This window comes from Sprattus sprattus (assembly GCF_963457725.1).
Source record: "Sprattus sprattus genome assembly, chromosome: 6".
Lineage (NCBI taxonomy): Eukaryota > Metazoa > Chordata > Actinopteri > Clupeiformes > Clupeidae > Sprattus > Sprattus sprattus.
Window position 1 is genome coordinate 26258296 of NC_137925.1, and position 27775 is coordinate 26286070.

At 43.3% G+C, this 27775-nt stretch overlaps 2 protein-coding genes across 5 annotated transcripts in view; both read right to left on the bottom strand.

The window, feature by feature from the left end:
- Positions 1 to 2426, bottom strand: part of thoc2 (THO complex 2) — a 60526-nt gene extending 58100 nt beyond the window's left edge. For both annotated transcript variants that reach the window (XM_080840982.1, XM_080840981.1), the window contains exon 1: positions 2335 to 2426. In XM_080840982.1, coding sequence (XP_080697108.1) covers positions 2335 to 2399 — 65 coding nt within the window. In that variant the 5' untranslated portion in view covers positions 2400 to 2426. The remainder of the gene's footprint in view (positions 1 to 2334) is intronic.
- Positions 2427 to 2995: 569 nt separating this feature from the next.
- stag2b (STAG2 cohesin complex component b) lies at positions 2996 to 27573 on the bottom strand (the record flags this gene model as incomplete). Of its 3 annotated transcripts, XM_080840614.1 has the most annotated exons (34): positions 27437 to 27573; positions 21754 to 21896; positions 21595 to 21673; positions 19578 to 19733; positions 18931 to 19027; positions 18624 to 18700; positions 18246 to 18450; positions 17769 to 17920; positions 17022 to 17095; positions 16734 to 16857; positions 16419 to 16517; positions 16012 to 16091; positions 15811 to 15918; positions 14714 to 14825; positions 14484 to 14601; positions 13827 to 13930; positions 13643 to 13735; positions 13455 to 13544; positions 13024 to 13227; positions 12540 to 12610; positions 12340 to 12427; positions 12138 to 12218; positions 11924 to 12016; positions 10508 to 10676; positions 9907 to 10046; positions 9695 to 9796; positions 9310 to 9458; positions 8557 to 8685; positions 7591 to 7796; positions 6983 to 7277; positions 5894 to 6001; positions 5433 to 5559; positions 5175 to 5252; positions 2996 to 4879 (listed from the first exon to the last, which is right to left on the bottom strand). In XM_080840614.1, exons 2-34 carry the CDS (start codon positions 21795 to 21797, stop codon positions 4856 to 4858), a joined length of 3876 nt encoding a protein of 1291 aa, XP_080696740.1. In that variant the 5' UTR covers positions 21798 to 21896; positions 27437 to 27573. The 3 variants fall into 3 exon arrangements, with proteins under 3 accessions (XP_080696740.1, XP_080696739.1, XP_080696738.1); XM_080840613.1 differs by lacking the exon at positions 2996 to 4879 and having other exon boundaries at positions 5130 to 5252; positions 9907 to 10034; XM_080840612.1 differs by lacking the exon at positions 2996 to 4879 and having other exon boundaries at positions 5130 to 5252.
- Between the last annotated feature and the right edge of the window lie 202 nt (positions 27574 to 27775).

The window sequence follows — 27775 nt, forward strand, 5'->3', positions numbered from 1 at the left end:
ATATTTTGTGGGGATTCATAATATTGTAAGTATCCTGATGGGTGGCATCACACAGTGGCAACATGGTTAGTACCACTGCAGTTCCCTCGGGATCAATAAAGTATCCATCTATCTATCTATCTAGCACACTGAACTGCTCTCTATGGTTAGTACCACTGTAGCATTCTGAACTGTAACACTCAAACTAAAGATATTTTGTGACGTAATTCATAATATTGTAAGTATCCTGATGTGTGGCATCACATGGTTAGTACCACACTGATCTGCTGCCTATGGTTAGTACCACTGCAGTAGCACACTGAACTGTAACACTGAAACTTAATAAAAAGCGTGACAAAAGCTGAGTGAAACTTAAAAGCAGTTTTAAAGCACGCTGGTGTCTTTGAAAGGCGCCACCTTTTTAAAACAAGCAAAATATTAGGAAATACCAATATACGACAACAAGTCGTACACATGAAACCATATTGTGAAAGTTACATTATTGCCTTATTTTACCAAATACCATTTTGTCTAAAACCACTAACCTCCCTAGGACCCGAAACACACAGTGGTGAAGCTGTCAGCAGCAGTTAGAGAGCTCTGTTTCTTACAGAAACATGCTAGTGCATCAGTGGAAACAAAGCTACTCTTTTTTTTAGTTTTTTGTTCCAAACACCTTCCACCTTTTCTCCGTTCATTTCATGTATACTCATACAGCCCAAACTATGCTTTCCAATAGTCTGTCTGGATTTTAGTAGTTGTTGGTTCAACTCACTTGATTTTCAAAGTTTCACTTGTCAGCATTGTGCAACACCATAATTTCAATTCTTGGCCAGTATAACCCCTCCCTCTTAATATCTATTTTAACGTGTTTGGGTGTGTACAAGCTGGGTATAGCCTACTTCTTCCAGATGTTTCAACATTAGCTTGCTATAAGACACGTGAAAGTCTTGCCTCACATTTACTGGAAGGTTTTAGATGGACTTGGTTGGCAGCAGCCATCACACGTTTCATAACCTCACACCAACTTCAGAATCAATCAAATTTAAGAATACATGTAGTTTTAGCTCATTATTAGACTTGGCTTATAAAACGTATCCTGTCAACATTCACTTTACCGCCCAAATAGGATGACAGTGACGGAGTGCACAGGCCTACAATTTCAAGCAACTCCGCTAACCAGTTAACTTAGCATTTTACAGTACATTACATAAGCTTGTTTACTTCTCTGATAAATAACAGTAAGTATTACATCCCCTCCCATTTATTGGCCAAGTGACGGTCATACCAACCCACTTGCATATAACGATTTTTCGCAAAAAGGGTTACACTTTGCATAGCTGGTTTGCTTAACGTACTGTAAACTAGCTGGTTAGGTAAGCTAAGGTTTCTTTTACTAGCCTCACTTTATGCTGTCACCGCCTTTATCTCGTCAACATTTTGACTAGCTATAATATCTAAGTTGATTGACATAAACACTGATGATTTATCGCAAATTAAAACGGCCACCTGCTAAACTTTGCACTATTATTTTACGCAGCAACAGTTAAGGTAAGGTAACATTAGCAGATATCGAGGTGCTGGATCACGCAATGTTGGCCAGATAGATAGCTAGCTAGCTAACGTTAAGTTATTGTTAACACTACCCATCTCCTGGCTTATCGTCCTGAGAAGACTTCAACATCTAATTTGAGGTCTAATTTGAAATGAAGCAACTTTAAAGCAGATTCACGTTACGCATCTACAGAGACAAATGTTGTACTATAGTAATAGTAACGTAAGGATGTTTATTTTCACTTGTTAATATTAAGACTTAATCAGTGGTCATGCACATATAACGTTATGATAACTAGCTAACTGATTAAGGACGCCAAGTTCCTCCAGTCTTTGCCTGTGTAACATCATTTTAGCTTACAACTGCTAGCTAGGTTAGCTAAATCGCAATGTTTTCACCTCGTTACCGACACAGCTCACAAGCTAACCGCTAGCTTCATAACCTAGCCTACCAGGTTGTTACTAAACTAGCGCGTCATCTACTCTTAGACTAACAACTGTTTGTAACTTTACAACCCAAATGTGTTACGGTTATATTTCGTCTGCAAGGTGTACTATATGTAAATATGCAGTGCAACAGTTAAGGATTACAATTCGAATGCTTTGGTACCTAGTGTGGCTATCATTAGCCTCATATTTAGCTTGGTAGCCACAAGGAGGTCTGAGATCACAATGAGGAAAGTACAGTGAACTTCAAGGCACTCGGCAAAAGCTCAATGAAACACCAAGCCTGGTTAAAAAACAAGTGCTCCAACAACTTGCATTCATGTTTTCAAGTGGGACTAAGGTAATTTTACTCACAAATCATTTTTTCCCGATTTTTCCCAATTTTTGATCCAATCAGTAGGGAGGATCAACGCCGCCATCTTCCCCTACTAAAGCGCACTTCGCCCGGATGTTTAGCACAATGCATCGGGTCCGGGTCAATGAGCCGTCAATCGAAGACAGTGCATTGTGGGAGTTTGAGTCCACGGTTTCAGGTTTTCTCATTCAATGTTCGGACGATCTAGTAGCCTACATACAACGAAGCGTACCAATATGCTAAGCCAATGTGTTATGATCAAGGCTATAACTATTTATGCATGTAATTAATGGCCTACACTAGAGGCTCATGATTTGCATTTAAATGCATGCACTGGCGTATGTCATAGATTGTGTATGTTTCTACCTAATCTACAACATTATGGATAAACAGCTCATTTGAATCATACATATTAACGATTTTATTTAAATATATGAAATGGAAAATATTCTTTTACACACTGAAACAGCTAACTGAAGTTATCTCAACCTGTGAGACACATTTTGCAGACAGTCATTTATCAAAGGTACATTTGTGCTAAATATACAATATAAAGGGTAAAACAATTAAAATTCCACATTAAAATACTCAAGACGTTTATGTATATTATAAACATCTTAAAAACAATCCCTGGTACTTAGTCACACAAAGGAAGTTTGTTTTATTTTAAAAAGTTACTGTCTTCAGACAGATACAAATCAAAATCAGTACAGTGAATGACAGGGTGAAACAATAGGTAAAATTGTGTGTGTGTGTGTGTGGGTACAACTGTAATGAGGGTAAATAACATACTTAGAAATGTTAACAAAGAAAACAGACATCTGAAAATAAAGCTTTACGTTAAAATGCATGTATATTTCTGCATGTATATTTACACAATCTAATCAGCAGTTCTGCCAATGTAGTGGTATGACAAAACACAAAAAGCAGTATCACTCTCTCTTACCCAAATATTCACTGAAGTAAATCACACAAACCTCTTTACTTTCAGTAGCCATACACTTGAGTTTAAAATGAATTTAGGGGGTATTTTGCAGGAGTTCAATATGGCAAACGTTCAACATTAGTTAGGTACATTGGAAGATCTCATTTTTTGAGAACATTTTTACAAGCGTGTTTTAAGGCCAAGGCATGGAATGATTTAAAAGTATATACCTTAGACAAAACATTTCATAGAATGTACAAGTATGTACTATAAGTTAATGTCATAGTTTAGCTTTGTTTAGCTGCCAAAGCAATTCAAAGTGTACATTAAAATAAGAGGTTAATTGACATGATAATTTCTTTTGATTAAATATTTTAGGAGAGTTTTTCTTATCTTGGAAAGCTGAATGTCATGTTTACATTTAGGAAAGAAAGTATAAACCCAGACTTCTTAAGACAAAAACATAGAGAAAAGACACAAAACAATATAAAATACAAACTTTAAAAATCTTCCTTAATGCATGACTATACATGCTTTCATCTTGAAACACCCTCTTATACATTTCAAAAGACCTCTAGGTTGGTGTTCAAAATCAAGACAAAACAAATTAACACACAAATATAAAATCAGCACCAAATTTATATTTATTTATTTATTTAAAATGTGATACCTACTTCAACACTCTAATAAGCTGAATTTGAGGAAAAGGGTTTGTTTTTCCTTTCTTCTCAGCCAATAGACAACTCGGGTTTGCTCTTGCAGGTAGCAACTCAATGGCACGACTGGAAAGCTCTCCACTGAAAATGTAATAATTTCTCTTTCCAGAAAGGACAAGCGAACTGTTGAAGTCTTTGGGTGTGTTTGGTTGTTGAAACTCCATGGTTTCTTCCTATTCTGTTATTCTCTGGAAATCTTTCAACAGGGCAAGAGTTAACTGCACCACCTTTTCCGTGTTAACCATGTGTCAGCTATGCATTGGTAGGTAAGGGTCAAATGAAATGAAGAAAATAAAATAAAAATCAAGAATAAAACAAAAGAACGAACACAAAATAGATCTGGAGGACACCCTCCAGTTTTTTACATAAAGGAAAGCTCAGTTAAAATCTCAATACATACTATGATGAATAACCAGTTTATAAATTACTACTTTACACCTGATTACTTACTATTACAAAAGGGCTATACATTAAACAAATTCTTTAAGTTACAAAAGACGCATTCATTTTTTTCTTTTTGTTAAAGAAATTCCACAAGTCTGAGCAACCTCATGAATTATTTCTTAAAACAAGATGGCATTTGCTCCATTTTGAAATATATTTATTATATTCAAATGTGGCAGACAAATACAACTTTTCATAGCGTTCATGATCTGGCCGCCACCATTTTAACCTTGCAGGGAAAGCTTACCCAATGACTGCAAATATTTTGTTTATTTTGTCTGTTTGACTGATTTTAAGCAAGTCCCCTCTGATCAACGCTGTCTCGGGATGCCCTGAAGTCCATGGAGCCCAGACCAGAAATATTCTCTTTAAGAAAATACATCTGTACTGCATCTACAAGCTCTCAAAATGTCTCTTCATCCTCCAAATATTATCTTAAAACATGGAAACTCCAAGAACCTACAAAAGAAAATATGTTCAAATTCAGTATTTTTTTTTGTAACGTGTTATCAAGCAAGCTCATCTTATTTAAATGTAATTCGTTTTCTTATTGGTCCAATTTGCCCTTAACCTTAACCTTCCCCGCATAAAATGTTATACATCTCATGATTTTCAAAAGAAGGACCAGTGCATTATGGGTTAGAGCAGCCCTGCAGTTAGAACACTGATTTGTTAGCGCCATCTAGTGGTGGCCACACACCCTGACAAATTAGCGCTGAAAAGCATCATAGCCCAGGAAATGAGTGCTCCTTACAGACTCGTCCATGATCGACGCGGGGTCAAAGAAGTCGGGCTTCAGCTCTGACCTCTCCCGGCGGTTTTTCGATGGTGGCTGGAATAGACAAGCGAGAACGAGATGATCGAACTGTTCCCCATTTGCATAACGGACTACACAGCAATTAATCAAGCAAGCAGAACAAATACTTTCAGGCAAAATTGATGAGATGAGCAGAATAATAATGGACATTATGTATTTGCAATATATTGGAAAACAAAGTCATTGTGTCTGTACCAGATCAATATCCATGGTGTCAAAGTCCATTCCTTCGTTGAGATCCTCGATGCGACCTTCCGATGACATCATCACGTCTTCTACTATTGGCTCCTCGTCATCCTCCATGAGGCCTGTGTTCCGGCGACTGAGACAAACACACAAACAAATGGACCATTTAGCAGGTGGGTATGATGCGGTGGATACAGGACAGTATTGATCTGGTGCTGCACTTTGGAGGTTTTATAAATAACAATCTCATCCAAGTGAATCCCTTTTCAAATTAATCCACCCTTATTAACACTGACTACCACATGGCACTGCATATTTATTATGCTGGTACCATAGTCGCTAATTACAGAATTCTATTTAGGCAAGGCCTTGGTGTGTGTGTGTGTGTGTGTTTGTTTCTGTGTGTGTCTGTGTGTGTGTGTGTGTGTGTGTGTGTGTGTGTGTTTGTTTCTGTGTGCGTGTGTGCTCACATGGCATGCTGCAAGTTGCTCCTGAGCTTGGCGTAGTTCATGGCACGCTCCTGCTGCTGTCGCACCTCCTCCTGCTGCCGCTGGGCCAGCATCCAGGACACCTGGGTACTGCAGGAACACACAGCCAGAGCAGAGCAGAGGTCAGATTTCAGAGTTCAAACTCACACAGCCAGAGCAGAGCAGAGATCAGAGTTGAAAAGTGCAAAGAGTCTTTTTTTTGTTGAAAGGATGTTAGCCATACTCAAAAAATATTTTCACATCAGTTTAATTTTAAGACAACCAAAGTTTTGCTGACACCCAAACCATTCTTTCCAGCATGGTCGGAGATGAAAAGCCACGCAACTCTTGTGGTGTTGAGTAGTTATGGTTACAGTGTTTAGCAAACACATGGTGTGGTGTGTGGAGTAATAAGTGGTGTAGTGTGTGGAGTAATAAGTGGTGTAGTGTGTGGAGTAATAAGTGGTGTGGTGTGTGGAGTAATAAGTGGTGTAGTGTGTGGAGTAATAAGTGGTGTGGTGTGTGGAGTAATAAGTGGTGAAGTGTGTGGAGTATTAAGTGGTGTGTGGATTATAAACTGGTGTAGTGTGTGGAGTAATAAGTGGTGTGGTGTGTGGAGTAATAAGTGGTGTGTGGATTAATAACTGGTGTAGTGTGTGGAGTAATAAGTGGTGAAGTGTGTGGAGTAATAAGTGGTGTGGTGTGTGGAGTAATAAGTGGTGTAGTGTGTGGAGTAATAAGTGGTGTAATGTGTGGAGTAATAAGTGGTGTAGTGTGTGGAGTAATAAGTGGTGTGTGGAGTAATAAGTGGTGTAGTGTGTGGATTATAAACTGGTGTAGTGTGTGGAGTAATAAGTGGTGTGTGGAGTAATAAGTGGTGTGTGGATTATAAACTGGTGTAGTGTGTGGAGTAATAAGTGGTGTAGTGTGTGGATTATAAACTGGTGTAGTGTGTGGAGTAATAAGTGGTGTGTGGAGTAATAAGTGGTGTAGTGTGTAGAGGAATAAGTGGTGTAGTGTGTGGAGTATTAAGTGGTGTGGTGTGTGGAGTAATAAGTGGTGGTGTGTGTGTGTGTGAGCGGGCTGTCGTACTTGTAGTCCATGGGAGACTGGTGGTGGTGCTGTGGCTGTGGGGTCTGCGGGTGTGGGTGGGGGTGCTGCTGGGGCGTGGGGGGCTGCTGCTGCGGGGGCTGGGGCTGCGGGGTGGGGGTCTGCGGCGACTGGTCGGGGGCCATGCCGTAGACGCCCATGTAGCTGTCCTCGGGCCGCATGCGCTTGGGGTCGCGCATGGCTGTGGAGGTGAGGTGCGGCGAGGGCATCATGACGGGCGTCTGCATGGTTGCCTCCCGGTTCAGCCACATGTCGCTGCTGCAGCTGCTGCTGTCCTCTGGTGGGGAGACACACACACACACACACACACACACACACACACACACACACACACACACACACACACACACACAGACACACAGACACACAGCTGGTTGTTACCCACTAAGCTTATATAGATGTGATTAAACACACAGAGAGTTGTGAACAGAGCAAACTCTCATTGGGCTTCAGGGATGGATCCATGCTCCCATAGTTATTAGGCATGGAGTGTACTGCTGTCTACACTACCAAAACATATCAACATAATATTCATTACGCTAAACGATAGGATTCCGTTCCCTGTTAAAGCGATGTGAAAGTGTGTGTACCTTCGGCCACTTTCCTCTTGCCCGTGGCAGGCTTGGCCTTCTTGCTCCTGACGGAGGAGCCGCGGCTGCTGATGCCGCTGACCACAGACATGGTGTCGTCGTCTCCGCCTGCCTGCAGCGAGTTCCTGTAGGAGATGAGCGGCAGCCAGCAGTCCTCCCTCTGCAGCGTCATCTGGAACGTCATGAAGCGCTCCAGGTACGTGTGGCTGCGTCACACAACCCACACACGCACACAAATAAGTGTACAATCACAAGGAAATCACATATTCAGCCATCAGCTTGACTTGTAGGAGAGCACTACCCTGACAGTTCTGACGGACTGTTCACACCGGTCACTAATCACACCAATCACAAGTGGACGGCTCTAGTTTCAGGTGTGAATGCACCAAGCCATATTGAGGACGCATTGAGGTCCGGCTGCTCAGACCACATTAAGGAGGTGGTCTGGGCGGCATATGGCCACATTCTTTTAGCAGTGTGTATGAGAATGTGTTTTGGAGCGCCTCCTGTTTGTATGCGCTAAGAACGTTTTAAAAGCTGGCTTTCAAGATCAGAGTGCTTGAATATCAGAGAATCACAGATCCAGCCTTTTTTTTTAAACAGCAGTGTATATAGTCTATATATAACCATCTTAACAATTAATCTGAAGGGTTCATATCAATGTGCTTTTTGCCCAGCTTTTGTATTATGTCAGTATGGGTGGCAGAGTCATAAATTATATTATTATCTTTCCACATCAGAAAGAAAATTATTTGCATTATATTTTTTTTCGTACACTCGGCCTTTGCAAAGGGAAATGATGTACGTGTTTATTAGCATTCAGAGCGAGGGAGTGAGATCCGATCACCAGTGGTCACATCGAGATGTATGTGGTAACACATGCTAATGCCAGGTGTGAACTGACACACTAAGAGCTTTACACTTGTGATCAGATCACCAAACGTGTGTCAATGCCAGATGACTTACACAGTCCTCTTGTCCTGTCTCATGAGCTTGGAGGAGAACTCGCTGAGGATGTCCAGGAACGCCAGGAAGACGGGCGGGTTGCCCTCCCCCTGCGGGCTGGGCTCCTTGAAGGCGAACTCTATGCCGTCCCTGAGGAGGAGAAGAAAAGGTCAGAGGTCAGCATGGCTTAAATCAGACCTGGGAAAAGTGCGGGCCTTTTGCGACCCCTTGGCTGTCCCTGACCGGCCCTCTGATGTCAATGGTAAATTAGGAATCAAAAGTTAAATGATATGTATATAACTATTAATTGTATACTTATGCTATTGCATTGCAAGCTTGCTCTTGTGTGTGTGCCATGTGTATTGCTCATCTGGGCACAGCTTTAATACTGCAAAAACATGCTCATTTTTAATGCTAGAATTGAGTTCAGCCTATTGGTCCGGCCCTCCACAAATCATGTGGCCCCTTGGGGAAATGAATTGCCCACCCCTGGCTTAAATCAATACCAGGTCACCATTTCAACACCTGAAAACCTGAGGCGCAGCCTTTTCCAGAAAGCTATCTGCTGTCAGAGCTAAACACCAGAGGCGCGCGCTTGTACAGCTACTTCTGGTGCCTCAGGTAATGTCCAGTTCACTAGGCTGTGCTAGCTCTTCAATTGTGCCACTGCTGTCGGCGCTAACCGCATAAGAAGCTTGTCTTGTGGAGGGATCAGACATTGATCGGGGTCGGAGTTTAGACGGGGCACTGCAGCCCACGGAGACGGAGACGTACTTGTGCAGCATGGCGATGGCCTCTCGGGTCTTGACCTGGTCCAGGCCGAAGGTGAGGGAGAAGCGCCGCGCCAGCTCCTTGATCCCGCAGAAGGACGAGGACGAGCGGTCAAAGTTGTGGCCCAGATCTGACATCATCTCATGGAACAGCTACAGCAGAAAGACAAAGAGAGAGAGAGAGAGAGAGAGAGGTGGAGAGAGGGAGAGAGAGAGAGGCGGAGAAAGAGAGAGAGGTGGAGAGAGAGAGAGAGAGAGCGATAGAGGTGGAGAGAGAGAGGTGGAGAGAGAGAAAGAGGTTAGTGGAGGATTTCAAGCCTTAACTGAAACAAACAGAGGATGCGTTCGTCTTTTGCACGGTGGACAGTGTGACCAGCTGGGAGACGTACCTGCTGCAAGCTCAAGATGAGGGTTTTGGCGCACTGGATCTTGTCGATCTGTCTCGTCTTGCTCATCGTCTCCTTGATGATGTCTCCATAGTCGTTATAATACTACAATCAGAGACCACAGAAACCTTGTGAGGAAAACAAGAACTGTGGGGAAAAAACAACGAACCTCTTCCTAGGGCCTGCCAATGATGGCGGCAGACAGAGACACGTACCCTCATGTACTGCTTGAAGATGTCCGCTCCGGTGTTCATCTCCACCACGTTGTAGATGATGAGCTTGCAGTATGCGGCCAGGAGGTTCCTTCGCTTGTGCAGTGCCTCTATCTTCCCAGCTTCATCATCTTGTTGTCCATCTGCCCAATTGACCAAACGACAGGCACAAAAGAATCAGAGCAGCTCGTGGCTACAGACCTACACAAGCACACTGGGTGCCGAGTGCTGAGAAAGTGCAACCTGTCTCCCTCTAGTGGTGAGAACAATGCATGACCCCCCCCCCCCCCCCTCAAAGCTTGTGACAAGACGGCTTAAGAGGCGTGATAGAGGTAGAGTTGATGGCAATACAAACCCTTCCGCCAATCTCCTCTAAAAAGCCTCATCAGGTCAGGGCCTGTGGAGGCTTTGGAGGGTGATTGGGCCCTCTGATCCCATTAACTTAAACCTCCTAAACCCCTCTTGAGATAACACCACTGACTGCCAAAAGCCACTCACATATAGGCACAGGCGCACACACACGCACGCACACACACACACACACACACACACACACACACACACACACACACACACACACACACAGGAAGACAAGAGTGCGCACCAGTGCTATCATCATCCTGGTCGATGAAGACGTGGTCCAGTATGAAGCTGAGCAGCTCCGCCTGGAGAGAGGAGTCCGGGCTATAGACGAGAGGCTCCATGGCCTCACGACCACCAGACATGATCTGATGACTGAAGATCATCAGCATGTCACACAAGATGGTGAAGGCCTACGGGAGGGAGGGAGAGAAAGAGATAAAGATGAAGGAAAGGAACAAAACCAGGTCGTCCATTTGTCACATTCCTAGGCATAACCCAAATGTCAACCAATGATTAGTGACAGAGTTGTAACAGGTATATAACACCGATGCTTAATTAGTGACCGAGTCGTTACAGGTATAACACCAATACTTAATTAGTGACCCGAGTTGTAACAGGTATATAACACCGATGCTTAATTAGGGACGAGTTGTAACAGGTATATAACACCAATGCTTAATTAGAGACGAGTTGTAACAGGTATATAACACCGATGCTTAATTAGAGACGAGTTGTAACAGGTATATAACACCGATGCTTAATTAGTGACCGAGTTGTAACAGGTATATAACACCGATGTTTAATTAGTGACCAAGTTGTAACAGGTATATAACACTGATGCTTAATTAGTGACCGAGTTGTAACAGGTAAATAACACTGATGTTTAATTAGTGACCAAGTTGTAACAGGTATATAACACCGATGTTTAATTAGTGACCAAGTTGTAACAGGTATATAACACCGATGTTTAATTAGTGACCGAGTTGTAACAGGTATATAACTCCGATGCTTAATTAGTGACCGAGTTGTAAGCGGTATATAACACAGATGTTTAATTAGTGACCGAGTTGTAACAGGTATATAACACCGATGCTTAATTAGAGACGAGTTGTAACAGGTATATAACACCGATGTTTAATTAGTGACCAAGTTGTAACAGGTATATAACACCGATGTTTAATTAGTGGTCAAGTTGTAACAGGTATATAACACCGATGTTTAATTAGTGACCAAGTTGTAACAGGTATATAACACTGATGCTTAATTAGTGACCGAGTTGTAACAGGTATATAACACAGATGTTTAATTAGTGAACGAGTTGTAACAGGTATATAACACTGATGTTTAATTAGTGACCGAGTTGAAACGGGTATATAACACAGATGCTTAATTAGTGACCGAGTTGTAACAGGTATATAACATTGATGTTTAATTAGTGACCGAGTTGAAACAGGTATATAACACTGATGTTTAATTAGTGACCGAGTTGAAACAGGTATATAACACTGATGCTTAATTAGTGACCGAGTTGAAACAGGTATATAACACAGATGTTTAATTAGTGACCGAGTTGTAACAGGTATATAACACCGATGCTTAATTAGTGACCGAGTTGTAACAGGCCAAGTGACGGATAGAGACAGATAACGCTCCCTACCTGTTCCTTGACGGCAGTGTTGACGTTGGTGAGGTAACGCTGACACATCAAGCTGAAGGCCCTCATCTGCTTTCTCAGGGTCACCATGTCCTCCTGAGGAGAAACACAAACAAAAACAAATGAAGAATGGCCCAAAACAAAGGTTTGGCCAAAAAACTAAAAATAGACAAAAATGACAAAACCAGAACATCTTTAGATCGAGGTGGACGCTCACCTTTTTCGAGGTGCCATCGGAGACCTTGGCTAAGTGCCACAGGATTACATAGTGTGTGCACTGGAGCGCATGGGTCACAATCTGAGGGGGGAACACACACACACACACACACACACACACACACACACAGAAATCAGACTTACCAGAACAAATACAGAGATGATTAAGTGCTTTACCAGTGACATCGCTGAGCCACGCTCACCTGTTCAGGCATATCCCCATTCTCTATGCCAGAGTTCAGTAACTTATAATTGCTGGAGAACAGGTCCCATTTGGAGAGGTCGTGAGCACTGAGGGAAGAAAAGCACAGGAGGACAGTCATCAAAAACGGCTCTTTTCATGATGCTCATGTATAATAAGAATGTAAAATTACAGAGGATGCACACAAGCCAAACGTCTTACTTGTGGAAAGCAGTGATTCTCTTGAGTGTGGACAACACCTGGTAGGCGTCATCATCATCTAGGTCTTCTCCCTGTGAGGTGAAATCACTGTTAGCAACCTGGTCGACACCCATTGCATTATAAAACTGCACTTCATTCATCACATTTTTCTCAATGGTGCAGTGTGACCGATCAACTTTTGCCCTTCTCATACGCTTCAGCCACAACCTTCTTCCATGAGAACGAACACAGACTAACGAAGACCGGAAAACCTCAGAAATAGCCTGGGATTTCCATCCTCTCCACCAGAGGCCGTGGCTATTATTTTGTATTTAATTGTTTTTATTTATGCGTTTATTTGAAAAGGGACAGTGTACATTGATAAACATTTCCCAGAAAATGTAAATGCACCGGAATTAGCTTGGTTAGCTAGTTTTAATCTGTTGTCCCTTGGCATGGCATGATAATTAAGGCTTTGGTCTACAGCTGTGGTCAGCCCTCTCACCTCCTGCAGGAAGTCTTCCAGCAGCCGGGTGAACTTGTCCACCTGTTCGTCCAGGAGCTGGCTGCGGGCGATGTCCACGCGGTTGAAGATGGTGTACTCCTCGTTGCACAGCGAGTGGAAGGTCTTGGAGCAGGCCTCCAGGACGTCCGTGTCCGTGTGCTTCTCCACGATCTCCCTGATTTGTCTCAGCAACGACTCCAGGTGCTGGAGAGGATAGCCAGTGGTGTCAGTGTCACATCAGAGCTCACAGCACTCAAGCCTAGCCACTTCAATGCTTCATGGCCTCGTATTATGCCTAGACAGCCCAAGAAGGGGCATGAGGCATCTTCCTGACTGGGTACTTACATCCCCATCATTAACTAAATATCATACAACTCTCAAGTAGTTGAGGGAGAACTACGCACTACACAAGTCCAGGAAACCACACACACCTTCTCCAGTCTCCCCGTGGTGTAGATCTCCAGGTCGAAGAACTGCGGTAACTGCAGTAGATTGGTCACCTTCTCTGCATCCACAGAGTACTGTACCAAACAAAGACCCATTTGCGATTACTGCTTGGAGAAAGACAATAGGTGCAAGCCTACTATAGGAAAGGGGCAATGGGGAGTCCTTCACTGACCTTAGCCAGCAGAGGGGGCAGGGCGACGGCAAACAGCTCGGTCATTCTCGTCTTGTCGTCCAGCTGCGTTTTTTTTTCCTTCGCTGTCAGCACCTTAAGGCACCACACATGAAAAGTCAGCCAACAGACAGGCACCCCTCAGCACAGTGAACACTACTTAGTTATGGGCAGTGGTAGTTCTCACCCTCTTCCCTGTGCCACGACCAACGGGCGGATGGCACTCGGCCGCCTGGCGGATGGTGCACAGCAAGATCTCGATAAGGGCCGTTTCCTGCCTGTCCGTCAGAGCTGAATGAAAAAGGGAGCAGGCGTCAACAGATTTCCAGAGTAAATTGGTCACTGCAACTTAGAGGAAGCATCAGCACACGTGGAGTCATTGTAGGTCTCCCAGCGATTCAGTATGGTATGATTTCTCTGCCACAGCGTTCACAATGATATTCCATTTGAACCTATTCCTATTGTAGTGTTCCTTCACTAACAACAAATGAACTAACTCCCTCCACTGAAACACCTTTGCTCTTGCTTTGAATCATGCCATGTGCAGGTCAAATTGAACTTAATTGATATTTAGAGAACGCATACAAATTGACAGATATTTTCAAGTTCAAAATGATATATTTTGTTTAGTATGCCCTGAACTAGGAAGGAACTTGTGTGTTTTTAAGGTATGGAAGTATCAAGGTATTGTAAATGTGTCATGCTTGATTGTCCTCGTCAAAACTGAAATGTAAAAATAATTAAAAAAATTATAATAATAAAAATATAATAATAATAATACAAATACAAATAATAAAAGAGAAGGCATCCAACGGAGGCATCAGTAGGTAAAGGGGTGTCATACCTTCCTCCCCTGGTAAGGTCTCGTCCAGCAGCAGGCTGATCATGCACTCCCAGTCCTTCAGCAGGTCAGCGGCACACTCCCACAGGCTGTCCACCAGATAGGCTGCATGCTCGTGAAGCTGCAAGGAGACACAGGCCACAGGTCACAACAGCAGCCAATAACACGCCGCTAACATTCACAACAGTTCCAGAACATCCGACCCGAGGAGTAATGGCAGATATCCCCCTCACCTCACTCTCCAGGAAGAAGAAGACGGTGGTTTTGAGGAGGGTGGCGTTCAGGCTCTGGCGACCTCGCCTCTTGGGCATGCTGTCGTCTTCAGGGTCCCGGTGACTGAAGAGCCTTCAGAGAGACACAACACAGACAGCCAATCAGATAACTACCTACTCACTGAAGAGCCTTCAGAGAGACACAACACAGACAGCCAATCAGAAAACTACCTCCTCACTGAATACAGAAAGATACACGATACACTCCAGCAGTGGAGGCCAGTGGACATTCTGCAGTATGTCAGACCGTTCCATAGGCAGCTCAACAGAACTGGATGGACTCAGGTTGCTGTCTTCACTTACAGACTGGTTCTTTGGTACTCTGCTTGATGCACCAGCAGGTCACAGAAATGTCCACTGGGCTTATTTCACTCCACATGTGCTGCCTAACCAACCTGTTCCAACTGGCACTCTTCCTTTCCTGCTGCCTGACTCTCTGTCTGTTTGTTTGTTTGTCTGTCTGTCTGTCTGTTCTCCTTCACCCTCACTAACATCACCACTTCCTCTCTGGGTCCTTCTCTCTGTTCCAGGGATCAGATGGAGAGTCTGGGTTAGGTGGGGCTGTCTCTCTCTCAGCCCCTGGGAAACCAAAGGGATGTCAGAGGATGGGTGGGGGGGGGGGGGGGGGGGGGGGCATTTCAGGCAAAAGTATTATTTGATATTTAGTGGGAACTGTTTTTCAAAGGTCCCCTGCACACACACAAAGACAGAGAGAAACCTAATCCCGATTTACCTTGAGGAATTTGCACTGCACCTCATTTTTGTCTCACATAAGCCTGTAGTTTGGCTTTGCATGTTTCTCCTGCAACAGTAGCATCTAATCTTGAATCCACGTGTTTTACCAGTGCCTGGTAGTAACACATTCTTCTTCTCCTTATTCTTCTTTTGTTGTTTAATAGTGGCTAGCAAACAGCTTTTAGGTGCAGCACCTCCACCTACTTACTACCAGGCGCCGCTAAAACATTTTTTTTAAAGGTAAGACAATAATTGCATAAACTACATTTTTAAACTAATTCCTATTTGAAAATCATGACCCATGCCTGGATCCTGGCACCTACTTTTTATAGAGGAATTCTCCAGCTGCCACGGCAACCGGACGATGAGCTGAGTACACCAGGTGATAGACGCTCTCGCAGTCCTCGTTAGTCAGGACCTCATCGCTGCTGCTGTAATGCCAAACACACACACACACAGCTTAACACAGAGAGGCAGGAGGAGATGTTATGACATGTCTGTTTAAACTGACGTGAGTTACGTACTGTAACACCAGAGTGAGAAGCTTTATTGCTTGCACAGCAACGTCGTACTCCTTGTCCAGCGTCATTGATACAATCCGGTCCTGTGGGGGGAGACATTGCACTGCGTTACACAGGATGCCTTCATGCTCCAACCAAAGCACAGCAGCACAGTTAAGAAACAACCACACACACCTGATATATTCTACCTTGATCAAGGTAATGACCACTTCTTTTTTTTTTTATCTAGATCTGAATATTGCAAGTGGAGCGAGTGTGGGGGCCTGTGGTGAGTATGTGGGAGGGATGGGGGTGTTGGCGGGGGGGGTTGAGCTTGAGCAGACGGCCAGGTTCTGCTCTGATGGAAGGGCAGGAGAGGAGGACGAGAGGTGAGGAGGAGGAGGGGAAGAGGGGAGCCAGATGGAGCTCACCTTGAAGCGGCTGGTGAAGAGCTCCAGCTTGCTGTTGAGCTCACGGTTGTAGTACAGGCCCTGCAGAGCGGTGAGGCACTTCAGGCGCACCTCGCCTTGCTGCGGAGAAACAGAATGCGCACAATAAACACGCCGATTAATGACAAGGCCACAGGGCTTTACAACAATGACACAGGGCCGAAAGGGAAATGTACACCTATAAAATACATAAATGAACGCCATAAAATATTCAAATGATTATGGCTGTACAAACACATTTTAATATCCTTGTGGAAGAGTACCCTGCACCTATTTGTCAGCGAGAGGAGAGCTCACCTTGTCGTGCATGGTCCAGCCCACATACTTCAGGTAGCTGTCGTTGAGGAAGGCGTCACTGTACATCTTCATCCACACACCGATCTCCTCGATACAGATGGCACGGATCTCGGCGATCGAATCTCTGGATAGGGCAAGAGATAGAGTTACCTTCCGCTCATCAAGAGATCTTTCACCACACCTCAATATAATAAAACTCAACAAATGCTGGGGAGAGGAAAGGAGGACTAAAACAACAACAAAACAAAGTCAGACAAACGAGACCTTTAAAATGTTAAAGGGACGTACCTATATCGGTGGACGAAGACACCTTTGAAAATTGCATTCATCATGTTTTCAATTTCATCCTGATTTTCTTGAAGCTGTAGAAAGAAAGACGAGATGGTTCATCCTTGAGTATGATCCAGAAGCACTTATCAGTTTCTCTGTAGGTGAACTTTTAATCTCTTTACAAACAAACTCAAACTCAAAGCATGCAGGCAGCACGCCGTACACTCACTACACTTAACGCTCGCTCCAGATGTGCCGCTCTGCTGCGCTCTCTAAACGTGCGAGCAGATGGTGTCCCAGCGGGCCCCGTCATTACATAACCCCAGAGTAAATTACCGGGGCCAGCTCGAGCACGCTGCTTCCGCCATCACTCTGCCAACCAGCCCGCTGCCTAACTAGACTTCTGTGGCTGACACAACCACACTGGGTGCTGCCTAAACAGTGTGATCACCACGTCTGAAACTCAGCCGGCTGTTGTGTTTAAGAGCCAGAGGAAATAATGAATGTTTGACCGCTCAGAGACAGCACTGGTCAGGAGATGGATTCTATAGAGTGGGAAAAGCTTTAACAACAAGCCGGTGGTCAGCTAAGTCTTATTTGAGGGAATGGTTGCGGTTCGAGAGTGAGAGAAAGAGAGAGAGAGACAGAGAGAGAGAGAGAGAGAGAAATAAAGAAAGAGAGAAAGAAAAAGAAAGAGAGAGAAAGAAAGAGAAAGAAAAAGAGAGAGTGAGAGTGAGTGAAAGAGAGGTGCCACCGAACGCTCACCTCTTTGCGCTTCTGCAGCAGCAGCTCGAGCCTCTCGTTGGCGCGCTTGTTGACCATCTTGTTGCGCTCGGCCTCGTACTGGCGCTGCGTGTTGTCCATGTTGATGCTGAGGTTGAGCGCCACATTCACCAAGGCCGTCATCAGCTTCATGGCTGTGAAACAGCGGCACACAGCAGAGGTCAGTCAGTATGTTTTGCCCTAGACAGGACTTGGGCGTCTAGCATCTAACTAGCCATATGTCACAACGTAAAATGCTGTCACCTAAAATAAAGCACCTAACCGTTTCCACCCCTACAGATTCAAACACTAAAGATTCAAAGAGCAAAATACAGCAACTGGTACTTATTGCAGTATAAACCATCACCCAGAAAAGAGGCTTTTACATGATCAGGGGAAATGCCCGGAGCATCCACCCAAAATGGAGAACTCCATCCCATGTATTGTGTTGTAACCAGAGAGCGGCACATGGAGACTGACCTGCGAGCGTGCTGGTGTGCCTGAAGGCGCGGACCTGCGAGTCGGAGAGGCCGGTGAGCAGTGAGATGACTGTGTCCATCATGTACTCGTCGTAGATGATGCTGTACTGGCACTGCCGCACCAGGACGCCGATGAACTCGCAGAAGCTGGCCTTGAACTTCTTCCACTGCGGCCCCGACATGGTCAAAGGGTAGTCGCCGCTGTCCTGAAGAGCACAAGAGGAGGTTTCACAACGTTACTTTAACCTGCATGAACTGCATATCAAAATTTGACACCTCAGCATGTCAGAAAGACATTCTGAAAAGTGAAGGCACAATTTGATTTGTCAGCGTTAATGCTGGCTTGGGGGGGGGGGGGGGGGGGGGGTCACTGTGGTACCTCATCAAACTCCTCTGTCATCTTGCGGATGATCTCCGAGTTTTGCATGTGCCGGAACATCTCACTGCTGACCACACCTGGCAAATAAAGGGATCTTAAAGTGTTTTATAAGGGTGGGGTTTTACACATCATCAAGGCATGATTGCCACAGATTTCTCAACTCTCTTGTTGATAGTTAGATATGTGGACCATACAAAGGAAGAAAGAGTACAATGATGAATACATGCAAATAACTAGAGGAGAAATCATATCTCAGGTTGAGTCACAGTACAATAGGGATTTCAATACAATGGAAATGGAGACGAACCCTTGCACCCTGAGCACTGAATGAAGAAGTTGATCAAGTCGAGGAGTGCGATGTCCCGGTCGTGCTTGTATGCCTCGATCCAGTCATCGACGACAGACTGTGGGAGAGAACCGCTTTAAAAGGTCAGGTCAGCAGGGCAGGTGACAAAACCTGTTTTCACGTTCTCCGAAAAAACAGAATGTCCCAGTCTGGTCGCAAAGCAAACTATCAAAATACCAATCAGCTAATCACTCCTGAAAATAAAATTCGTACAGAAAATATGGCCACTTTACACACAGACACAAACACATACACATTGGTGCATAATGGTCACAAGTCATCTCTTCCACATACACCCTTTGATTTTCACTAATTTAAAAGTTTACTAATGGCATTCATTTACCAGCAGTTAAAGAGGCAGTCCACAAAAGGTTATTTGTGTTTAAAAGCCAATCAAATTACACCCCTCCCTTCCATGCACCTGAAACACTGTTTTGATTGGCTGGGATTGTTAATAGCATCAAACACCAAGTTTTCTTTTGAGCGCAAACACTGGACTGACAACTAAAGGGCCGTGATGATCAATTGGCAGAATTTGACAAGAAGTGTATGGGATTAGAATCGCGGCCTGCACCTTTAAGATCGTTAAGCACACACACTGCACTGACCTGCATGGCACTCTTGCCCAGCTTGACCACCTCAAACAGCATCATGTTCTCCATGCCATTCTCCTGGTGGTGTCCATTCATGCGGCCGCCACCTCCTCCCTTGCCTACTGCGCCACCTTTGCCCCTCTCACCCGGGGCTTTCTTCCCCTTCTTCGCCTGGGGGAAAGAACAGGGGCAAAACTTAAAACACTCGCAAGTAGGGCTGGGCGATATGGGAAAAAGTTATATTTCGATTTTTTCCCCAAAAAATTTTCGATTTCGATTTTATATCACGATATGAACAAAATCACCCCAATTTTTTTTGAAAAACGTACATGCAAATACCCGCATTCTGGTGCATTTTACCATGTTTTTCTCTGAGATGTAAATCATGTTATCAGCATATCAAATTCACAATTGATATAGGTTTGGTGGCCTGATAATTATGTTGGCTACATTCAAACTGACCACCTCATTAAAGTATGACTGTTCGTGTTCAGGTCAGAAATGGCCAAATGTGTATTGAAACCCAAAGTCTTTAAGGATGGAAGCTGCCAGAAGTAAACGGTTCACGTAGGGGAAATAGTTTGCATGGCAAAGCTTGACAGCATGCCCAGCACACAAATGTTCATTTTATTTGTGGCATTGACATCATCTTTCGTGTGTGAGTCAAAGAGAGGTATACAAGTGAGTGACACATTAAAAAAAAAAAAATCTTCTTTGGTGAGTGTGTGTTTAGTCGCTGCTGTCGTTAGAAAAACTGCCATTAGCTAGCTAACGTTAACGCCAGATTAGCTCACGGTTGTTATGGCAATAACAATACGATTATAGCCAGATAATGTCCATTGGGTGGTCCTTAATTGTCCACTACAGGTAAAACTTGGGCAACTCTGACTTACTTTCCTCTTCTTCGAAAAAAAAATCCGTATGTCCATTTCTGTGGTCTGCTTCTAGCGCGACGCTCCGATCAAAATCAGAGAATGAATGAACATTAATGACAGTTGAATCTGCGTGCGTGATGAGGCTGCGTAGTACACCAGGAAAACGCGGAGTGGATTTATATTGCTGTGGGTATTCCCCACTGATCAAGTTGAACGGATTTAATTGTGAAGCAATGGAAAGAATAATGGACTAGTAGACCAGCAGTCACGCACGCACTATTTTGACTGCAAAAGTGGGGGGGTCGAAACGACTTGTTTTGAAAAGTGAGGGGGTCTTGTCCCCCCCCCAATTACATTGTCGCGACGCCCATGGGCTACGTGCGGCGCTGTATTCGCGGGTCTGTGAAAACATTGATTTTTTTTTTTTTTTTTATAGGCGCCGTCTAATCGAACGTCTCATTTAAAACCGTAGAAAAAAATTACATCGCGATTAAAATCGAAATCGAAAAATCGCCCAGCCCTACTCGCAAGACTAAATGACCGCACCTGTCCACCATTCATTTTAAGGCCAATGAGATGATGCGAGCAATGTTAGCTTATTAGAGAGAGATCCCATCTAAAAGGGAAACTTCAGGATTTCATAACGAGGGCCCTTTTTCCCCCCATCTATTAAAACTATTCCCTCCCACATTTTTACTAGGGACAAAAATGGTCCAGTATTGAGTTAGAAAACTATAACTGGAAACCACAAAACAGCTATACAATGTAATCGCATGGGACAAGCATCTGTGTCAAAGTAAACCGTTTGTTTTCGCCACTGACAAGCTCACAATGACATCCCTCCCTGTTTACCCTTAAAAAATTGTAAACAATTACTACTTTCTATGTTAAATGTTTCAGTATTATGTAGAAAATAGAAAAACCACAGCATTCAAGAAATTCATTTCAAGACCTTAGAGTTGCTGCAAGACATGATGGCTTATCAGACAGACCCTATCTTAATTCAAACAAATAAGGCAAAGAGAGCTTTGACCAGAGGAGAATTGGTCTGGTGACAAATTCCAAAGTCCTCCCACGCCAGCAGCAGCATCCTCAGGGTCCCAGCATGCCGCTGGTCCAATAGTGAGGGGTCAAAGTACCAAAGATCTGCTCCGTACCTTCCCTTTGCCTTGGGTTGCAATCCTGCCATCGAGATCATCGAAATCAGTGTCCGAGGAAAAGCGTGTATCCGTGTCCCTGCAACACAGAGGAGCATTTTTGAGGCGTCTTGAACTTTGGCCTGGGAGACACTTCTTACAGACGGATCAGATACTTACTGAGGATAGTGAAACTCCGTGTGCAATTCTGGTGCTGCTATCATTTCTTTAACATCTTCTGTAACAACTCAACGTATTAAGTTCTTCTTCCAGCTGTCATAAGACACACAGACCTGGGGGCGGGGATATCAGTTGCATATGACCTGATGGAGTAAGAGGGAACATTCACTTAGCAATGCATTACATGTAAACATAGGAACATGGTTATGATGCAACCCATTACAGAGAAACACAACCCTATTTCATTGGGGGGCAGTGGGAGGGAGGAATTATATAACTTTCTAATGCATGGTCGGCTTAAAGTCGAGGATTTAGAATGTAGCATGTGGCACTTTAAAGATCCTCATCATTTAAAAACACGCGCCACTGATGATCTACAGGGAGCGTCTGTGTAGAAAATAATTTCTCACCAGTCATACCATCCACCAGACAACTGTTAATAAATGACGGAGCTGTTACGTTTTCATATTTTTCCCACCACAGCTGCATAGACCTGACCAGGCTCCCCTCTGATTCTGATTTAGACCGGCCATGCTTGGGAATGTGATCCCTGGGAGAGTAATTCAGGTCACAGCCAGTAGGGGAGCAATGTTGGACAGCTTTTGAGCGAGGCCAGGCTACAGGACCGCATGAGATGTAGAGGGCCCACGAGCTGCCTCTTTCCTCACTCAGTTCTCTCAGCTACTCAAGAAAATAGTTGCCGCACAGAAACAGACACAATGTTGAGAGCTTCTTTTGGTAGAAGTCACGGGCGTTTATTTCTCATCTTACAAAACAATCATAATTTGAGCAATCACACTGAAATCAAGACAAAGTCAGAAAAAGCCTATGAAGCCTTGAATAAGTGTACAGAGTCAAAACATTGAAAATCAAAGGAACTGAGATTGTTGTTGAGAGGATGACCATGAACAGATTTACTTTTTAGGAACTAATTGTGTCTTTAAAAGCAACTGAGAGACACATGCCTAATTCCACAAGCAAAACAATGCATCAGATCTAACCCTAATCTGAACAGGTATTGCAAATCTTGAAAAAGAGTATTTTCTTTACAAACAATTAGCAGAAAAATTGCATGAATGCATGCAGGGATAATCGGGAAAGCAAACAGCATTTTAATCTTCCAGGTGCACTTGCAATAGGACATGTAATACAAACGTAGTACTCTCCACACAGTACTCTAGTTGGTCACTTGTGATGGTGAATTTACTGTTCTAAATAATAATACGTAAAACTGTTAAAATTACTAAAAGTGACCCTTACTTAAGTTACCAAGTGTTAAATAAAAGGACCAGTCACCAACATGCAAACAGCAGTCAATCAAAGTCTGCACGGAGTGTGCCCTTAAAGTCTGCATGGAGCGTGCCCTAAAGTCTGCATGGAGCGTGCACTTACAGTCTGCACAATGCATCTGCTGCACAGATAAAGAAAGAAGCATGTGCAAAAAGTGCTATATTGCAAATTAGGGATGCACTGATACCGATACCAGTATCGGTATCGGGCTGATACTTTGTTAAAATACTTATACTCGTTTTTGATTTGCTGATACCAAAAACGATACCCAGTGTTGTGTCTGAAAGATAGCAGTCCTGTATCCAGCGTGCATTTGCTTTCTTTCACTGTTTATGCCTGGCAAGTGTGAGAGCAGCGAAGTTGCGTAGAGGCCGAGAGCGCTATTGCAGACAGTTAGAGATTTTGGAAAAATTATAGCTCACAACATATTGAAAAAAATTACTGAACTAGTTCATTTTTTGGGGCTGTGAACTAAGTTAAACATTTTGAATTATGAACTGAACTAGTTCATTTTTAAAATTGTGAACTATGAACTGAACTAGTTCATGTAGAAAGTTAACTTTCCCAACACTGCCGATACCACTTAACAGTATTTCACTAAAGCAAACTGGTCACGCTATGCAGACACAAAATGTGATTTGTTGTCCTACCACTCTCTGCCCTACTAGTAAGTAGCTTATTTGCCGTCTTGTTTTGTCTTGTGTTGCACTTGCTTGATGTTTGACTGTGTTAGGAAAGTTCGTCATTGTTTCAAAGTAGGTAAATGTCAACATTAGGTTTCGATTTATGTAGCCGCTAGCATCTAGTTAGCGACTAGCAATTCCATTGTGCTGCCTTAATGGCGATTTGGGCTAATTTTATGATAAATGACAACGACAGGAGCAAGGCCCAGTGTAAGATCTGCACTGCTACAAGGTCGAGGGGCGGGATGGAAAGTACTTTGTTAAACACAAGCAATTTGATTAAACATCTGAAGACGCACCATAGTGCTAAGTACACAAAGTTCACTAATGCTAGTGGTGCAAAGACCAAGGCAAACAATCTTTACTGACGTCCAGCAAAAGAATAAACGTGCACGCACACAGACAGAGAGAGACTTATAGTGCCACATAGGTTGCGTGACTGTTTGTGTACTTGAAAAGGAGACTCTTTTGATCCTTTTGTAACTGAAATGTGCTGTGCTAATCCAGTAATAGTTCTGTTCACTTTTTGTTAAGCAGACTGTGTTTTTAACTATGAAGCATATTGAATTGCCTTTATCTGGTTACATTTGCATTTTGTCTAATGTGATAATATTGACGCTTTTTTTTTGTTAAAACCAGAAAGCTCTGTTTATTTTTGGCTTGGGATAGCTTTCTGTTAATTTTGTACTATAGGCTTGACATAATCTGCAGAGGATAAAATGAAATCTGCCGCCAAATCAATTGCACTTTCATGGAGACCAAATCTAAGAAGTATCGGTATCTGTACTAGGTATGGGCAAGAACACAAATAAAAATACTCTTACCCGTATCGGTTTGTAAAAAAATTGTATCGGTGCATCCCTATTGCAAATGCATACACACACCCAACCACAGCTAGGGTTACACTGTTACACAATATTCCATGAGTGTTTCTTTCATTAGCATAACCCTTTCATCTTAATCAGAGGTCAGTTATTGGTCTAATTTAGAGTTCCTTCCTTCCACAACTCATTTAGCAGACATGCTCACACTCATTCATACTGCAATTAATTCCGTATGCCTAAAGCTGATGTAATGCTTGTAATAAATATACAGGATAATGTGGTATGTAATCGTAGCCTGATTAAACCACTCATGTTTTATTAATATTCAATATTAATTTAATATTCAAGTGATTCCTAGAATTTCACTTATTATGAAATATATGTAAGAACATGCACATTAATTTAAAAGACATGTTTTTAAAATATTTTCCTACATTTTACCCAAACATAACATGGGATAACCCAAGAGTAACTGAAAAGTCTCCGCTTAGGTCTGGTCTTATGCAAGTCGATATTCACTGCCTAATCAAGAGGCAAAAGATGATCCTGCTGACATTTTCTCACTATCACATCGATGTCAGTTGTTGAAAGTTTTTTTCTTCCTGTTCCTGAGTCGTTTGTACGGGCTTCATTGCTATCCACGAATTGGAGTGATAACCCAGTTGTGGGTTTTTACTCCAGGCCGTTCCTCAGACACGAACTGAGGCCTGAACCAGCCAGGGAAACAGCACAACCCGAAATAAAAACAAGGGGGCGTGGACCACGACGTCGCTCGGAATCAGCTGTGCGCTCATTGGCCACTTCGTCATGGTTTCCAAGAAACTTCACCAGAAAGGAAACCGACAGCCCTCCACCTCCTTATAGGGAATTATTCTATCCGCCCTGCATATTCACGTTAACCAATCAGAATCAACCATCTGCTTGTGTGGACGTAAATAAGACAAAAACGTAGAGAAAGCAACTCAATCACGGCTAGAAAATGCGCACATAAAAAGCCCTCTGACCGACACAATAATGTGAATGTGATTTTGCAACGTCTGGTGTTAACAATCGGTTTGCAACAGTTTACAACGGGCGTGTAAAAAGGTGGCGGCTCACCAATTCATTGCATCCTATATAGACCCCCATTGTGGGGTTCGCAGTGAACAGGGTGTGGCTAAAAGTAGTTTTATATTTCATAACCCTTCGGAACTTGATACAACATGTTTCACAGCGATTTGCCCCAATTTAATACCTACTGATCGTTAGCGAACTAGCACCAATAACTCAAAAACTCGTATTTATTCAACCACAGAGACAAGCAAGATATTTAGAGGTTTATTTCGACAGGGAAAGATGCCTTGGTAGCTCTTTATTTTACACTGTATGGAGTTACAAATGCATCGACGTTTGCATATTACATATCACGAAATTATCATATATCTTTATTGAGCAATATCCATCAACCTAGAGCAACATATACATTGCTCTATGTGCTGTTCTTTTATGTTAAGGTAGCAAATCCGCCATAAGGTATTAGTGTGCTGATACATTTGACAATGGAAAGCTGTATGCATCTTACAACGAGAAATACTTTAGCTATTACAAACGGGACCATAGTCCATACGTAGTTTAAGAAAAGTGGCGCCAAACAAAGCTAGCCAACATACACACGGCTAACCAAATCCGTATCTCACATGCACTACTTTCGCCAGAATCAGGTCATCTCACAGGGGGACTGTTCCAGCGGTGTTTCATCTTTCGACTGTTGCCGCGTTATTGTCCATTTGTTCTGATTAGGTCACGGGGTTCGGTAACCTATCACTAGCCGGTTCCTGTCATTTTTGATGTCGCGGCCTGAGCAGTCTCGCTATCTGGTTGGCTCGAGTCAAGAATCGCTGGCTTGTATTGCTTGTATTTTCAGCCAGTTCTAATGCTACTTGGCCATTGAACGACGGGGGAAAACAACGATTGGCCAGTAATCGGGTGCTTTTGTCTATGAAATCAATAAACCAAAATAACGTTATGCGCGGCACATGATCACTCACCTACAGGAATCAGCAACACACTTCCTCCACGAATACATATATGTAATACTGTTTGTTTCCCCTGCTAATGTTAACTAGCGTTGTTAGCAACCAGGCTAGCTAGCTGGTTAGCAATACCCACTAAGCTTATTTCCTCCTGATTTAACACTGGCTATGGAAGTATACAGTTTCCTTGGACTCAGGCATGCCTTCTAATCGCACAACGTTACATTTGCGTTAAATCATGTAAGACCTAGGCGAGCTGATATGAACCCAGCGGCTGTATCTTACGATTAACTAACATTAGCTAGGGAGAATCACAGAGGAGACAAATCTCCATCTTGGACCCACTCAAGAGGCAGTTCTCGTGATTCTCCATATTTGTTTTGATGTCATTCGCACGAATCTCATGTCACGGCGGCGACTTGTTCGATTTAATAAAAAATACTACGTGCTAATAATGACAAAACATTTTACGAGCGGGTGACTCCCGGAAGCTCCCATAAGCTACCATAATTATACGTGGAAAAACACCTCGTCCTTGCGTCCTCCATCTTGCCTCTGAATTTGAGTTTCAATAACTGTTAGCTAGATAGCTTAGCTTACGGGCATCGGAGTTTATATGTAACATATCCTGTTGTCCACTACGGGTCGACCAATAATTACAAAGAAGTGGTGAAAATCATAATATCACCTGAGAACAGAGTTCCACAAAACCAAGTCGCACTTAATAGGTCAAACTGCGACGACTTTCTTTCTCGTTTGAATTCCCACATCTCCGCAAATGCTGCTAGCAAGCTAAAGCTAGCAGACCAACAAAAATAGCTAGCTAAACCTACAAACTTGCAGAACCATTTCCGCCATTTTATAGATAACTTACCTCGGTGTAAATGTTATTTCCAAATAATCACAAGTCGCTGTGGATTGTTACGTGTCGCTGGTGATGAGAGCTTGAAATTCTACACGATTTAGTAGACGAGTTTGAAAGTGGCGGTCAGAGGCGGTTTTGGACACTCTCTCAACCCGCTTACTCTGTTGGGTTTGTTGTTTCGATGACTGAGACGAACCCATGATGCAGACCTGCCATCTGCTGGACAGAAGGAGCGTCGTCGGAGCGATGACAACTGTTTTGCGCTGTCAGAAACAACGCTGTGTTCTATATTGTTTAATGTATGCATTAAAAAAATTAAGAAACTTATAGAACAAATGACAAAACAAA